We start from the raw sequence: 16,656 nt of genomic DNA, 5'->3' as shown, positions 1-16,656 counted from the left end.
GCACTGCATAGGTCGCCAGGGTGAGGGCCAGGGTATGTGTGGTGAGCCGGCCAAGTGAATGAATTGGGCTCATCCTCTTGGTTGACTTTCTTGATGCGAATGCGAGGGCCCCGGGCGAGCCGGATATGCGGTTAGGATCCCTGCTCTGTTCCGCCAGAAGGCAACGAGGCCTGCGAAGCAAGGGCTTTGGGGTCGCCCAGGCCAAGTGAGCTGGCTGGAGTCCGTTGACCTGTTGAGCCCGTTTCCTTTTTGAAACAAACCTCGGTGGGTTGTCATGAGATGCAAGGGCCTGGCATGGAGCACGGGAGCGTGATGGGCTGTTGTAACTCATGCAGTCTCCATGGGAGAGTTCACGTGGAGATGCCAAGACCCATTTGGGGACAGAAGAAACCCTAGACCTGAGCTCATCGGAGGGTACACGATGCCCTCGTGTGGTTAAAACTAGATTTGTCTGGGAACAGGAGTGTCTTTAATGTAAATTTAAAACAATACTCATTTCTTTTAGTGGCACCGCCACATACTTTGAGGTTGAGGCTATTCTGGTCACATTGTTTCGGTTGTTTACAAGTAGCTTCTGATGTGTAGAATTCAGCTTCAACTCTCGGGGGATGTTGACAGGGACAAAAACATCTCATTTAAAAAATCACAAAGAAATGTGGTGAGGAATTGTAGTGTTGTCACATATAATAAAGAAGGGAGAGACCAGTGCAGCCGGGAGGGGCTGTGAATTAAACAGAACATGCCACACCGGGCAGCCTGACACGGTTCCACCCGGTGGCTCTAATTTGAGATCCCGGCTCTGCGGTCTCCACTGGCTGTGCATGGAGGGCAATGGCCTTTGAAATGCTGTCCTTTCCCCAGAACCCAGCGGATTTTAAAATACATGTATTTTTTAAAAGGAGGTATATTTAAGAAAAGAGGCAGCTAGCTTCTGTCTGAACTAACCAACCACCACCAAAAAAAAGACAAACACGTCTTGCTTTGGAAGCATTGGAGATTTGAGACTGCTGGCTGGAATTCCAGTCGTTTTCACTCGATGAGGCCTCCTTTAGTGGGGTCTTAGCTGGTGCAGGGCTGTGTACCCCAAAACACTACCCCCGCCCTGAGCTCACTGTACACGTACAGACAGTTCGGAATGAACTATGTAAATAGCACACCCGTGTAGGGCAGAGCATGGGACAAAAGCAGCTTCTTCCCTATGGCTCCTCTGCCACCATACAAATTATCATCACCTGCTCAGACCTAAAACAGGACCCTGGGCCGAGAACTCTGCATTTTAAACTCATTCCCCAGGTGCTCTTTACCTATATTTGGGGTGTCGTCTAAGCCAGCATTTGTCAGACTTCAGGATTTCACAAATCTGTGAAATTACAAAAATTATCTAATCTCACTTTGGGTTGTCAATCTATTATTATTTTGCAAAGAGAAACCAAAAGTGATGGCCATCTCCTTTCACCTTCACCCTTGTTTCATAAAGCGTGACATTGGGCCTTGTCAAAATCTGTGTAGTCTTCATGGCCCAGTTGCTCAGAAAGGTGCATGTATTGTCATGGGAACCCCAAGGGGCTTTGGGTAGCACTTTGGGGTAAGGTATCCAGAGACAAGGCTTAGAGGAGAAAAACATTGTCTTCCATTCCTTTATTTATTAGATATATGCAGATCTGTTTTATGTACAATACTTGGTTCTACCAAGTAATCACACCAAGGCTTTCTACAGGTAATCCTCCCCAAATATATTCGGGCAAAATAGATCTTTATGCACTTCGTGGACTAGCCAAACTCGAGACCTCGTTACTGATTTCAGTTTTGAGGCCATACACACAATCAAAAATATACACAAAGTGGGTTAAGGCAGTAAATTGGGCTGAAAGAAACCACAGGGCTCAGAACAACAAAACTGTATTCTGCTGGCGTTAGAGCCACAGCGTGAACAGCGAATGTGAATATGGCCTCGCTCTTTCAGTGTAGTGCAGGAATTTCTGAAATCTAGGGTGACGGTGACAGTGACAATGGCGGGTGGGCAAGCAGCTGAAGCGCCCTGCTGGAAGCTTCGCGGAGCGCTCATTTCTTCTCCGCCTCTTCTTTCTTGGCTGCTTGTTTCAGTTTGTAATCAGCCAGGGCGGCCTTGATTGCGTCCTCAGCGAGCACTGGAGGGAAGGAAGGAGGGAGCCTAAGTTTCCAGACAGGGAACAGTAGGCTCAGGGAGGGGATTTCTAGGAGCCGGAGGGAGGGCCGCGGTGCTGGGCAGGGCCTGCCGGGCACCTAGCAGAGGCTGGGAGGGAGTGAGCCTGGAACCCAGTGTCTCCTGAGCCAGATTCCTCCTGCAGCGGCTTTGGAGACAGAGTGGGGGTTAAATACCTGGGATTCCAGGTTAGTTTCTGAACCTCTATGGATCGACTTTCTCTTCTGTAAAACTGGACAATTATGTTTTTCTTGCTGGGACTGTGTGAGGACTTATTATGTGGCTGGCACATAGTAGGGACACAACAAAGGTTCACTCTCATCTGCTCACAGGAAAGCCTGGAGTAAATGTAGTGGGTGCTGGGTAAGCTAACTGGCGTAATGCAGATGGCATCATTTGTGATAGGATGGTGTTTGTCACATCACTCTCTAGCGATCCTAAATTTGAACACTTATTTAGGGGTGAAACTCTGAAGGAAAATAAAAATCGAGAGAGCTGGAATGAGAGCAGAAAGCAAGCCAAGAGCAGGGAACTTTAGCTCAAGCTTTCAGGACCCAAGAAGGCCTACTGAAAGCGTGTGGAAAGTTTACAAGCTGTGGCCTTTACTCAGGGCTACTTGAAATTCCAGCTCAAGTGGAAAAAACTTGGGCCTTAGCAGACTTCCTGAAGATTGCGTTAGTGTGTCCCTGTCCTAGAACTCGGTTCTCCTGTGAGTCTTCTCCTGGCAAGAGGCCCGGCTCTCTGCTGGTTTTTAACTAATTTGGTCAGTAAATTCCATCAATCTGGTAAAAATGCCATTTCTCATTCCCCCCTTTCCAAGAAGGTTGGGAGAAGATGGACACAGTTTTAGCTTTAAAACACAGACTGAGCTGGAAAGCCACATGTCGGTCTTAAGGCATCCGGGCTCTCTGTGTGACAGTGCAGAGGAGAATAGTGCACAACTGGGCTTAGTCATCCCATAGCCACAGATGCACACTGAGAGCAGCTGCATGTGGACAGGAAGTGAGGAAATACACAGCGAACGGGACTATGGGGAAAGCTGGATTTTCCCCTCTGCTGGTCCTGACTCGGCTGCAATGGGGTGGGAACAGCACAGATTCGGGAACTGGAGACTGGGCCGTAGATCCTGCTTTCTCACTTAGGAGCCGTGTGACTGGTGCTTGAACCTGAACCTGTTTCCTCAGCCATAAGGGGGAGAGGAAATGGACCTTGTGTGGTATGGAGGATGTTTCTGAGGTTTACAGAAGATGCTATGAAGTACTGTCCGGGCTGCTGGCATTCGGGAGGGCAGACTTACTGGAGCAGTGCAGTTTCACGGGGGGAAGGCACAGTTCCTTGGCGATATCTGTGTTTTTGATGGTCAAGGCTTCCTCCACCTGAGAGCAATGGGAAAGACAAGTGGTGTTAGCGATGCTCTATCTTGAGGGACGAGACAATAAAAAAAGGGAAGGCCCAAGAGGACCTTAGGACAGATTGCTGGGGGATGGTTTCTGTTAATAACCCCAAACAAAGGACCAAGGACCTTCTCGGGACTCCCCCTTGCATGTCAAGGCTACAGGTGGGATTCTGGGGTATGAAGTATGCATAGCTGTGCTGCTTGGCTGGGGTAGGCAAGGCCAGCAGACACTTCTATGAGCCGGAAGAGAACTTGTGAGATGTCACTTAGGAATCAGATTTGATGGAAACCAGAAACATGAGTCTTTTTTTTTTCTAGAGGCAGTGACTTCCTATGCTGGTTTTGTGAACATCAGCTTCTCCGATATCCTTATACCAAGTGTTTAGAATAAGTTCCTTCAACTTGAAGTGCTGATGGGACTGGGGAGGCCAGAGAGGTGTAGGACAGGCCGGTGGCACTCCAGCACTGTGGCAGTGACACAGGCAGGTCTTGGGCTAGGAGCTCTCTTTAGGCTCTTCCTCTTTCGAAAGGAGACCAGCTTCTCCAGACAGTTGAAAATGATGCCTGAGGTTTGGTCAAGAGCCCGAGGGCAGAGCAAGAGGCAGTGGAACAGAGTCCCACCAGCTTAAAGAAAGTGAGCTTTCCTCACCTGTCCCAACTTCCCAATGCCCTTAACTCCACTGAATTATGAGTTAAGTTCTGTTCCTGGAAACTCAGATGGGAGGATTTCAAGGTCAAAGAAAGGCCCTCTTCCCCATTTTCTGATCACAACTCAGGCCCCTGCGGGTCAGGTCCTGGGAGCACAGATGCCCGTCTCCTTTCCCTCCTCTTTCCCTGTAGAAAGCTGTTGACAAATCGCTGCAGAGCCACCTCCTGCCAGACAGGTCAGGTCTGTGCTTCCTTGGTCTAAAGGAGCTTGCCAGCCACAGAAAGCAGGTGGCATGTGGCGTGGCAGCCCGCTTTGCTGTAGAGCTGCCCAGCTCCCCAAGCACTCTTTTCTATGACTCTGAACTTGGTCTCCTGGGGATACAAGGATGAAAGGCCTGCAGTTCAGCTTTTCTGAGAGGTTTTAATGACGACTAGATTTTAGAAGGTCCAGTTCTACACTGGGCTTGGACCTTCTACTTCTGTAGCTATTGGGGAAAGAGGCTTTGGCAGAAAGGATGAAGGTGTCCCTGCCTTTCTTTTCTCCTCTCGGAGGGCCTGCGACCGGCCACCTGGATCACTGGTTTGATGTGTTTTCTCATTTTGTCCCTACCCTCGATGTGTTTTTGATTCTCCAATTCCTCTTTTAGCACAGGCCAGTTTGTTATTTTATGAATCCTTAAAAGCCACCTGCAATCTTTCCCAAAACAGGATGGGAGGAAATAAACAAGAAAACAAACCACTATAAAACCCCCTGACCTGACTAAGACTCATAAGAAATTACAACACCAGGAACCTTGGAGAAAGCCAAAGGTTTCTTTTAAGCTCTGTTTTGTCAGATGGAGAGGTGAGGACCTTTTTTCTATTTAATAAGAAACACATCACCACAGAAAACCCCAAATAAAAACGATCAACAACAAAAAACCCCCAAACTAAAAAACACTTAACAAAATCATCCACAGTTCCCAATATGGAGAAAAATTTAATAAATATCTGGGTAGAAGAAATTAAAAAGAAATTCTTAGAATGATAGTTATTTTTTCCCCCCACTCACTAGACCCTTCCCTTAACTGAGAGCCACGTTTGTGGGAAATGTGATTTAATTCTGTCAGATTTGCGAGCAACCTCACCGTCTTTCCCTTCACCCATTCCGTGGCTAACGAACTGGAGGCAATTGCAGAACCACAGCCGAATGTTTTAAACCTGGCATCCACGATCTTCCCCTTTTCATCAACTTGAATCTAGAAAAGAGACAGGAGTTAGGCTGCCCTGTAGGGCCCGGCACTCACAGAGGTTCACTGGGGGCTCTCCCCAGGAACTCTGGTCTTGTTTCCACACTTTTAAGTTCTGGCATTAACTGCTGAGTTTGCTTTGTTTCCAAGAGCTCAGTGATGAAAATTTAAACATAGGAACAATTATATAGAATTATATAGGCCTAGCTGGTAAAGATTAGCTGAAAAACATGCCCCCTTCACAGGTTTGGTTTTTTTTTTGCAACACTAGCTTGCTTTTTGGCTATGAAGTTCTACCTTTTCTTGGACACCAAATTGTATTCAGTGGTTGCGCCCTGCCTCGTCTGTTTTCTAAGATAGGCATGAAGACTGGCAAGCTGCCCACCCCCATGATGAAGTACTCTGTGGATGAAGCTATGGCTTACCCAAAGTGCCAGTCACTACCTTCCGGTTGTCTTCAGTTTGGGGGAGGTTTGATTTATGAGATTTCTTATCTCACTGGGGATTACTAGCTCAACAGTTGTGGTTTTCCTTTGGTAAAATTCACAGAACCTTTTACTTAACTGCCGTTGGAATTCGAGCTGATTCAGTGAGCAGAACAGTGTGATCAGTTTACTATATCAGAAAGGGTCAGCAGAGTATGCTGGCCGGAGAATGAGGATTCGGGCTCTGCTCTTACCACTTGTGACAGTGACTCATCCCATCTCACAGGAATCAAAATGGAGACCCAGTGAAACGGTGTGTGCAAATGCTCTGTAAACTATGAAGCACTGTGTAAGCAAACAGATCACCATTCCCATGAAAGATGAAAACCAGCTGTACCTGTAATTTCATTACATCACCACATGCTGGAGCCCCCACCAATCCAGTTCCGACATTTTTAGATGTCTTGTCAAGAGACCCCACATTTCTGGGGTTTTCATAATGATCAACAACCTGAAATGAGATAGTTAAGAGAAATCACGATCCACTCTTTTTTGGTCTTGACTTGACTTGATGGTAAGCTCAAGGCTGGAAAGCTGAACTTGGTAGGCAATCACTAATTACCAACTTTTACCTGGGTGGGAAGGCTTACACTCATGTCAGTGAGAACCGTTTACGACCCAAAGTCTTTTTGTATCTCCTTCCCAACTACCTTAAGAGATTTGTGATACTGGGGGAAGATCATGTCTTAGTTCCATAGGGTTTTTAACTACATATAATTATTTGACCTTTACCCACCTAAATCGCCAGGTTCGGGCTCAAACGGCATTTTTGTTATTTCCAAATAAAATCTATTCTCAAAGGATAGTCATTACTATTCAGAAATCCTAAAAGTAACTATGACCCATAAATGGAAGGCTTTTCCAGAAGCCTCCAGGAGACGCTGCTATGGAACGTGTCCAATTCTGTATGATAAAATCAGTTCCATCGCCCTATTGCAGGGCCCTGAAACCTCCCCGGTGCAGCAGCGCACCCTGGTGGCCAGGAGGCAGCGAGCCCGAAATCATTCAGCGGGTACTGTCAACAAAACACACCCCTGGGTGGGGGAGGAGCGAAGTCCTTGGCGACGAGCCGAAGCCAGAAGAAAATAAATGTCTATTCAAACGGGCACGCAGAAGGCTCTAATAACCTTGGTTTTTTCCCCCCACCAGTTAGCCAGAAGTATACCGATCGTCCAGCCCCCCCCCCCCCCCCAATCCCACAAGGATGTTGACGCCAAGCCCAAGGACCTGCAAGATAATATAGCCAATCTGGACTTTTTGCTCCATGTTGACTTACCGCATTCTTTAGTTAGGTGTTTCCCGAGTGCTAGAATCTCCTGCCTAAGGGACTTCACGCCCCCGGGAGGCAAGGGCTGCAAATGACATACCTATCCCTATCCCCCGCCCCCCGACACAACATGAAAATTAAAAACAAGACGCTGCTGACTCCACCCGGGGCTAGGAGCTCCTACAAGAACCACACGCAGCAGCGGCACCCTAAGTGGTCGCTACGTGCCAGGCACCACGCCGAGGGCTCCACAGGCATTGTCTCGTGCAGGGGTCGGCTGCGATATCCACTTCACAAATGGGGAAACAGGTTCAGCGGACGGCAGTGACTTTCCCAAGGTCACCGGGCCAGGGCAGTGGCCTGGCTGAAGCCGGAGCCCCCCCCCCGGTGTGTGTCTGTTCCAGGAGTCAGGCTGGCAGGTCCGGACAGGACCCTCCCTCCTGGGCTGTCAGGATGTTTAAAGGCCGGGACATCGCAGCCAGCGGCAGGGTAGGGCCCGTGGACAGTTATTTTTACTTCATGCGCGGTTAGTGTCACTGCGCAGCGAGCGAAGTTGCGAGAGTCCCCGTAAACGGGCGGCCCCTCCACCCAGGGCCACCGTGGAGGGGGTCCCCAGGCGGCGCAGAACCCCGCGGCCACTCCTCCCTAGGCTGGGCCTCTGTCCAGCGCCGGCACGCACGAGTCCCCTCGACGGTCCTCGTACTCCCGCCTCCCGATCGGTGCGGACCCCACGCACCCCGTTGCCCATCCCTACCTTCTTATGATAGAGCCGGGCCGGAGCTGACAGCTCCCGGGCGGGCAGGCGCGGGCTCCGGAGCAGCAAGGCCGACGCAGCTCGCCTCAGACGGCCTGCTCCCGCCGTCGCCATCTTGCCGGCTTGCGCCTGCGTAGGCCAAGCGCGAGGCCAAGGGGAGGGACGCGACCGCGAGCTTGGAGGGCGCGCCTTGTACGACGTCACCGCGCCTGCGCGCCTGCGCCCTCCCGCTCCGTGCACGTGCCCGCCCCTTGACCACGCCCCCCGGGGGGAAGGCGGGGCGCGGAGCGGGAAGGTCTGGAGTTGCAGGAGGGCTTGTCCTCGGTGCTGGGCTCTGGATGGAAAAGGCGCTCGGGCTGGAGCGCAGGACCCAAGTTTACGCCCACAAAGCCCACCGTCGGGATACGGAGCAGGGGATGAACCAGTCCACCTTTCCTAACCCTAACTTACAGCTAAGGCCTTTCCGTTTCAGAGCGGTTTAGTAACTTGTCCAGGCTCATTCAGAGTTAGATTCACTTGGGATTCAAATTCGGACAGTCCTGAGTTAGAATCCCGGTTTTGCGCCTTCCTGGTTGTGTGACCCTGGGCAAATGACATCAGCTCTCTAAGCTTCGATCTCTTGTAATACTACAATTCTAGGACGATTCTGTCATTCCTGGGCAAATGTGCGTTGAGTACTGTGAGTGAAGGCTTTGGGGACCCAACGGAAAGAAAAACAGACGGAATTCCTGCCTCATTAAGCTTGCTCGTGAAGGAGAAAGGCAATAAGTAGACACACCTGTACTTTCCTACCTCAGAATGGGAAGCGTAATTAAGAAGGAATCGAACACCGTGTCCTGATTTTGTCTGTTTGTATCTATTTCTGTATAGACCGTAAACTCAATTTATGTGGCAATACCTGGCAATTGAGAGTTTCTAATTAAATGCTTAGTAATGTAATTTATTAATACTGGTTTGCAGAATTTGATCTTATAAAACGAGGAAACTCACACGTGTAATTTAGCCCCTGCTTGGAACCACGCCTTACATAAAGGGGAGGAATCTTTTGGGAAATGGATTTTTCTCATGAATGGTGCAATCGACCCCTGAGGACTGGGGTTTTCTCTGCGTTTGAGGATCAGTTGCTGGGGATACTTGAACCACGCGCCAGGTCACACTAGGCAGCGAGTAGGGCATTGATTCCCAGAATAATCTTGACCTTCTCAAGATGGCGGCAAACCCTTAACTGCGGTCATCACGCTCCCTCCGTGACTTCCTGTAATGGCCCCCACTTCCTGTCCAAAGCCCCAGCTCTGTCCGAAGTTGAGGCGGATCACATGCCGTGTTAGGGAGGGGTGTTTTTTTTGTCTCCCGAGAACTTTTACAAGTATATAAAAATAACACGAATTGGGCGTGTTTAGAGATTTCCCCGTCATCCGAGGCTCACGTTTTCCCTTCAGGTGGCAAGAGAGCGAGTTGTTTTTTTTTTGATCAGGCGCGCGCCGCGGACAGCTTCTACTCCAAGGGGGTCTTCGGCGGCTCAGTGAAAACCCGGGAGTCACTGGTAGCGCAAGATGGCGACGGCGGCCGCAGCCTCCGCTTCCGAACCGGAGGCCGAGCCCAAGGCGGGGCCCGAGGCTGAGGGCGAGGAGGATGAGGTTAAGTCGGGTAGGACTAGGAGCAAGGTGTTAACGCGGGCTGTGGCCGCTGCCACGTACAAGGCCATGGGGCCAGCGTGGGACCAGCAGGAGGAAGGCGTGAGTGAGAGCGATGGAGATGAGTACGCCATGGCTTCCTCCGCGGAGAGCTCCCCCGGCGAGTACGAGTGGGAGTACGACGAAGAGGAGGAGAAGAACCAGCTGGAGATCGAGCGGCTGGAGGAGCAGGTGCGCCGGGGCTGGGTGGGTGCGTGGGTGCGGGTGGGCAGCGGGCCCCTTCCCTCAGGCTCCTCCTCCCCGGGCCTGAGCGGCCGTAAAGCCGCAGAACCGCTAGGAATCACCGGAGCTCCCATCCTCGGGGCGCTCACCGCTTGCCTGGTGCTTTGCGAGGCTTATCCCATTGAATCCTCGCAGCGACCCAGCGGGGCGGCAGTGTATCCCCCGTTTTGACGCGAGGAAAAATTCTCCTGCTCGAGGTTATGCTTCTTGCAAGTGGGGAGTCGGGCCTTGAACGCTGAACCGACTTCCCAGCTCCCACCCCCTGACCGCGGCGCTCAGCTATGTCCAGCAGCGGGAATAAAAGCCTTTTCATAGGGGGGGAGTTTGTTTTTCCCGGAGGAGCGACGGCGTGGTAGGAGATACTAGATTGACCTTGAGGGTGGCGATGGGAATGGGAAGGGAGAGATTTCCGCGCCAGCCGCGGGTGCTCCACACCTGTGTGCGCCCGGGCGGATTTCTTCATCCCCTTGAGCTTCGGCTGCCTCGTCCGTAAACCCGGAGCAGCAGCTCCTTCGTCATGTGTCACAGCGGCAGTTAGAGTCAGCTGCCTGGCACCTGGCAGTAACGTGATCTCCAGTCCGTCAGCGCCAGTGTCATCCAGCGTCCCAGCAGGAAATGGGGGCACATTTAAATTGGGGTAATTTGAGAAAGGTTGGTAAAGGGGCTACCTGTGTTTATAAAGGGGCAGGGCAGGGAAACCTGGAGGGAAGGTTAGTCTCCCAGGGCTAGCAACGGCAGGACCTGCGTTCACCTTAAGGCCCGAAGAGGTGAGAGGAGTGGCCGGTTTTTTGAAAAGTTGTGTGGACAGGGCACTAGTAGGTGTCATGCCAAGGCCTGCTCCTTTCCCCTTTCCCCTTTCCCCTTTCCCCTTTCCCCTTTCCCCTTTCCCCTTTCCCCTTTCCCTTTTCGCCTTTCCCCGCCTTTCCCGTGGTGGTAGCATGTGTTCTTTCACAAGGCCTCTGTGTTATTTCTGCACCCCCCAGGTGCAGTTTGTGCCGTTAGGGAGCTAGGAAATCTGTTAGCAGATCACTTTGTGCATTGGCCAAGCCGCCTCTTTGTTTAAAGCATCTTTTGTTGTGGATGAAGTTCTGAGGCCAGAATAGACCAGCATGTGTACTCACTTGTCAGTGCTGATTGAGCTCTGATTTTGAGGAAATGGAGACTTCCCAAAGTTAATAACTTGCCTAAGGTCACAGTTTGTGTTTGTTTGTTTGTTTCATTAGAAGTTTTTCTGTATTTCAGAGAGAACCAAGTGTGTTCTTAATGGAATTGTAACGGACTGGAAGGAACTTTATGGGTATTATAAAAAGCCTCTTTTATTGATTTTTTTTTTCTTCCTTTTCCTGGGGGTTAAATGTTTCATTTCTGTTTCAGAGACTTTCCCAGATAGCACATTTATTTTGTTTGTGACAGAAATGTGTTGTCACCAGTGGTGAAAAAAGCTAAGTTATTTTGATGATGGCATTTTAAATTTCAACTTGTTTCTTTTTGTTTTAGCTGTCTATCAACGTCTATGACTACAACTGCCACGTGGACCTGATCCGGCTGCTCCGGTTGGAAGGGGAGCTCACTAAAGTGAGGGCGGCCCGCCAGAAGATGAGCGAGATCTTCCCTTTGACTGAAGGTAACACTTTACCAGCCAGGCTGCTTCTGTAAACACAGAATTTGCAAAATAGAAAGTGCCCAGCAGGTACAGGATATTTTGATTTTAGTGATTTGATTTTATTTGGAGCCCTAAACTTCTGTGGTTGGTGCAGGTTTTAAGAATTGAATTTCTGTGAACTGTGCCAGGTTGTATAAGAGGGATGAAACGTTGCATGCTGATGACTAGCAGTAAATTCCTGCTTTCCGACTGCCCTTTGGAGAGGGAGGTGGTAAAGCAAGAGGCGCTGTTGTCTTGTAGAGCTCTGGCTGGAGTGGCTGCATGATGAGATCAGCATGGCCCTGGACGGCCTGGACAGAGAGCACGTGTACGACCTCTTTGAGAAAGCTGTGAAGGATTACATATGTAAGTTCCCTGTGGGCCTTTTCAAGTGCGTCTTCCTTGTCACCCCGCATCAGTCTCTGCTGTCATGGGTTGTGTTGTGAGATGCTACTACCCAGAAAAGAGAGCATTCGCCTAGCAATTAGGAAGACTTGAGATCAGCTATTATCGTTATTGGTGGTTTTCAGTTGAAGATACTTGGTTTTAAATATAAGCATACCTCATGATATTGCAGTTAGCTGTTTTACTTCACAGATACTGTGCTTTGTTTTTTGTTTTTTTTTTTACAAATGGAAGGTTTGTGGCAACCCTGTGTTGAACAAGCCTATTGGCACCATTGTTACCAACACTTTCAGATGATAGCATTTTAAAATAGTACACTATTTTTAAGTTAAGGTATGTACATTTTTAAAGACGTAATGCTGTTGCACACTTAATAGACTATAGTATAGTGTAAATGTAACTTCTCTATGCACTGGAAAACAAAAAAATGTGTGTGACTCTCTTTATTTTGATATTTGCTTTATTGTGGGGTTCTGGAACTGAACCTGCAGTATCTGTGAGGTCTGTCTGTACAAGTAGAAGAAATATATGTAGTAAGTGGATGAATATACTCCTAGCATTTATCTGGCAGGAAGAATTTACATGCTATTTCCAGGCGACTAACCTTTTACACATCGAATAGGTTTTTAGAAGTTTTGGACAGAATTTTTTAAATATCAAAAAATCTAAAATTTCTTGTTTTGAAATAATTATGCATTTACAGGAAATTGTAGTATTAGTACAGGTAAATTGGGATGCTTATTGATGATGCTGTTACCTTTTTGCATGAATACTTTTTTGGTGCGCACATTTCTTTTATGCATTATTTTTGATATTTGGGTATTTCATATTGTGAACTAATAGAACACTTCTCATTTTTAGGTCCAAACATTTGGCTAGAGTATGGCCAGTACTCAGTCGGTGGGATTGGTCAGAAAGGTGGCCTTGAGAAAGTCCGCTCTGTGTTTGAAAGGGCTCTGTCATCCGTTGGTTTACATATGACCAAAGGACTGGCCATCTGGGAGGCTTATCGGGAGTTCGAAAGTGCGATTGTGGAAGCTGCCCGGGTGAGTTCCCTGTCTTCGTGCCAGTGCTTAGTGCTTGCCTTTGAATAGTTGGGGCTGTTTTTGTAAGTGCTCTTGGAAGAACATGCTAATAAAAATAAACTGGTCTTTGCCAATCCATTAGTGTGCGGGCAGTAAAACAAAATCAGTAATCTTTGTGGACGAGCAAGAATGATTTCTTTGACTGTAAAGCACATGACCTGTGACTTGTTCCTGATATTTAAAAATACTGCTGTTTTAGTTACTGGTTCTAGGGTAGAGAACAAGAATGACCGTGTCACTAACCTTCCCCCCTCCAAAAACATGTCCAGTAGTCACTGAGATTTGTCCCCATTATAATTGCATTTTTTAGACTACAATTTATAGAATTTTACGGTCCCTCTTCATTGTGTTTGTGTGGGGGCACACAAAGTTATTGATACACAGCGAAGCCCTGTAATAGATCATTATTAAAGTAGCCCAGTCCCTTCTTGGATTATGTTGAAAAATTGGTGGTGATGCCTTCAGCTTTATTGAGGCATCAGGGCTGACTCCTTTGGCTGACTCCTTTGGCTGACATGTGGTTTTCTGGTATCAGACATAACCCTTTATGGGCTCTGCTCCCTCACTCTCCTCCCCACATTCTTGCACTTCCTGGCCACCATACTTTTACTCATGATGTTCTTTCAACTGGGAGTTACTTTCTTCCTCTCTACCTATGGAGAGCCTGCAGACGTATCCCAAATACCAGCTGCTCCAGGAGGCTTTCCTGATTTTCTTCCTTCATAACAGCAAAACTCTGCTTAAACACCAGCTGAAAGCAAGCCGCACCACTTTGATACTCGTGATTCTTTGCTTTTATAGTATTCTGCCTCATTATAGTTAGTCATTTGGATACCTTTCTTATATTCCTTCTTGCTTTCTCCCCATCGTAAGCACCTCGTAGCACATGTAACTTATTTTTGTACCTCTTGCAGTATTTGACACAATACCTCATGTGTAAGAGGTCATACATTTTTTTTAGTTTGAACTAAAAATGTGTTGAAATAATTTTTGAGGTAAGAAGAACCAAAGTTTGTCATTTACTACGAATTTGCTTCTTTAGCCCATGGCTGGCTTCCTTTCCCCTTTTGACTGGGAACAAACCTTTGATTCACAGCTGGAGAAAGTGCACAGTCTCTTCCGGCGACAGTTGGCGATCCCACTCTACGGTAAGAGAAACTGACATGCCAAGAGCCAGCCCTTCCTGGTTTTTAAAATGCTTTGGGGTATGTCATGGAATTAGGCCTTTCCCAGCATCCCGTGAGATAGATGTGGCTGGTGTTATTCTCCCTGGACAGTGTCACTGGCTGAGTCCCTTGGTAAAAATATATCTTGAATTACTAATGCTCAAGTGGGTTATGAGGGTCGGAGGCAAGAAGTCCCAGTTATGACATTGTTGGAGAGGCGGTGGGGAAGGGGACATGGGGGTGTCCCTGAAAGGAATAGGGAAACCGATTCCCTGCATTTTCTGGGGAAACTGGATTGAATCCGAGTTCCATTCTGAACGTTTTCCCTTGAGGAGTAACCTCCCCCATGACGGGAGTTTACATGGGCTTAGACCATTCTTCTGTGGGTGATCTGGTTCAGGAGCACTGTCGACTGCAAGTGTTCGTATCTGAATTTCTTGGGGGTTTGGTAAGGATTCTCTTTTTTGGGGAATATATTTTGGCAAGCCAAGCCTTTGAGGTTCTGGAGCTTGAGCTTGAGCATGAGCCACACTGGGAGCATTTTTCCGAGCATGGGAGGAGTTGGGTGCTGCCATCTTGTTTGTTCCCTAGGCATAGTGTGTACTGTACACCCTCAGAACCTCTGGACAGCTTCACTTGAGCCCAGGCGTTATTTCTCTTTTTACTTTATAGTTTATTTGGATTTGATTTAACAAATTATAAAGTGTCTTTCTAGTTGAATCTTTGGGTATTATGCAGAAAAGGCTAAAATGGAGCTGGCTTGTAGATTTCATTTCACATACCAGCGTGAGACAGCATAGCATAGTGAGTAGAGTATGAACTTGAGCCAGACTGCCTGGGTTCAAAACCTTGCTCTACTGTTTTCTATAGACAATTGATGTAACACTCAGTGAAAAATGGAGATCAGAGTAGAATCTACCTCACAGGATTGTGAGGATCAGGTGAATTAATGGATGTGATGGGTTAGAACCTGGGAAGTGCCAAGTAAGTTATTAAAGCATTGCTCTTAGTTTCATTAACTCTGACTGATTGATTAGTTGGTAGGACTGCCTGGGACAGTACTTTGAGACAGTCTTAAGGCCAAGCCTGAACTCAGCAGAAGAGCTCAGGATTTGATCAGTAAGAGCTGCTGTGGCCACAGATGTGGGAGGTGTTAGTAGCGCTCAAGTCTCATGATTTAATCTAATTTTGAATTGATAAAACCCAATGGCAAGACCCACGGAGCTGAATCCATCTTTCAATAGATATGGAGGCGACATTTGCAGAGTATGAAGAGTGGTCGGAAGACCCAATACCAGAGTCGGTAATTCAGAACTATAACAAAGCACTGCAGCAGTTGGAGAAATATAAACCCTACGAAGAAGCACTGGTAAGTGTTGGCTTTTTCTCACACTAAACTCTATAAACTTTTCCCTAATCGGTAGTTGCAATTAAAACAGTATCTTTAAAACTTGTTTTATTGTGAAATATATAGAGTGTATAAATGTGTATTACAGTTTACATACTAATAATAAAGTGAACATCCATGTACCTACCACCCAGGTTAAGAAATAGAACATTGCCAGTACCTTAGAAGCCTCCTATGTGCCCCTCTCCGATTGCCTCCTCTTCCCTCTCCCGAGAGGTAATCACTTTCCTGACTTTTGTGATACTCATTCCCTTGCTTTTCTTTATAGTTTTACAACCTATGAACATATCCTTAATTAATACATTGTTTAAATTTTGTTTTTGAACTTGTATGTAATGGAATTGTGCTGTATATTTTCTTTCATTCAACATGTTTTGGGGTTTTACTCATTGATAAGTATAGCTGCAGCCTATTTGTTTTTCTATAAAGTTTTTCCTGTGTAAACAATTGGTCCATGTTTAGTTGGGTTGTTTCCAGTGTCCTGCTGGGAGCAGCAGCATTGCTTTGACCATTGGTGCACATGAAAGAGCGTTTCTCTAGGTGTATACCTAGGAATGGAGCTGTTACTCAGGTTACCCGTTTACACTCCTACCAGCTGTAGCTGAGATTTCTCATTGCTTTTGCTAACCTTGGATATTGACATAATTAAATTTAGCCAATCTGTTGAATCTGAAACGAAGGTTTTAATTTGCATTTCTCGATTACTAATGAAGTTGAGCATCTTTTCACATCTATTGGCTGTTCAGATTTTCTTTTTTGGTGAAGTGCCTGTGTGGTGAAATGTCTTTGACACATTTTACGTTTGGTTTATCTTTTTTCCTAAGTGATTTGTGGGGGTCCTCGAACTTAATTCTTCCTTTCAGTTGCATGTATTGCAGATTTCCTTCCCCAAGTTTATGACCAGTCTCAATTTTAATCTAATTGCATTTGTTCTTTTCCTTATGGTTTGTGCTTTTGTTATGTTTAAGAAATCTCTCCATACTCCCAAGTCATTAATATACTGAGCTCTATTTCCTTCTGAAAGTTTACAATTTTGTATTTCATGTTTGGCCTCCATTTGGAATTGGTTTTTG

The 16,656-nt window shown here is 47.3% G+C and overlaps 2 protein-coding genes across 4 annotated transcripts in view; one reads left to right on the top strand and one right to left on the bottom strand.

The window, feature by feature from the left end:
- Positions 1 to 16,656, top strand: part of SART3 (spliceosome associated factor 3, U4/U6 recycling protein) — a gene marked incomplete at its 5' end in the record, with an annotated part of 50,833 nt that overhangs the window by 19,124 nt on the left and 15,053 nt on the right. The window contains 6 exons of one of the 3 annotated variants that reach the window (XM_081123114.1): positions 9,515 to 9,826; positions 11,375 to 11,501; positions 11,781 to 11,885; positions 12,786 to 12,970; positions 14,106 to 14,157; positions 15,420 to 15,544. In XM_081123114.1, the coding sequence (XP_080979240.1) occupies positions 9,515 to 9,826; positions 11,375 to 11,501; positions 11,781 to 11,885; positions 12,786 to 12,970; positions 14,106 to 14,157; positions 15,420 to 15,544 (906 nt within the window). Of the gene's footprint in view, positions 1 to 9,514; positions 9,827 to 11,374; positions 11,502 to 11,780; positions 11,886 to 12,785; positions 12,971 to 14,051; positions 14,158 to 15,419; positions 15,545 to 16,656 lie in introns of those variants that run through there. The other 2 variants (XM_081123113.1, XM_081123115.1) reach the window with 2 other exon arrangements.
- Positions 1,622 to 9,258, bottom strand: ISCU (iron-sulfur cluster assembly enzyme). The gene is made up of 5 exons (XM_081123119.1): positions 7,962 to 9,258; positions 6,278 to 6,391; positions 5,354 to 5,464; positions 3,480 to 3,558; positions 1,622 to 2,147 (listed from the first exon to the last, which is right to left on the bottom strand). The coding sequence occupies exons 1-5, from the start codon at positions 8,073 to 8,075 to the stop codon at positions 2,062 to 2,064; spliced, it is 504 nt and encodes a 167-aa protein (XP_080979245.1). The 5' UTR covers positions 8,076 to 9,258; the 3' UTR covers positions 1,622 to 2,061.

Source organism: Miniopterus schreibersii, assembly GCF_964146895.1.
Source record: "Miniopterus schreibersii genome assembly, chromosome: 20".
NCBI classification, from domain to species: domain Eukaryota; kingdom Metazoa; phylum Chordata; class Mammalia; order Chiroptera; family Miniopteridae; genus Miniopterus; species Miniopterus schreibersii.
The sequence above is the reverse complement of the archived record's forward strand: the minus strand, read 5'-3'. Positions and strand labels throughout refer to the sequence as shown.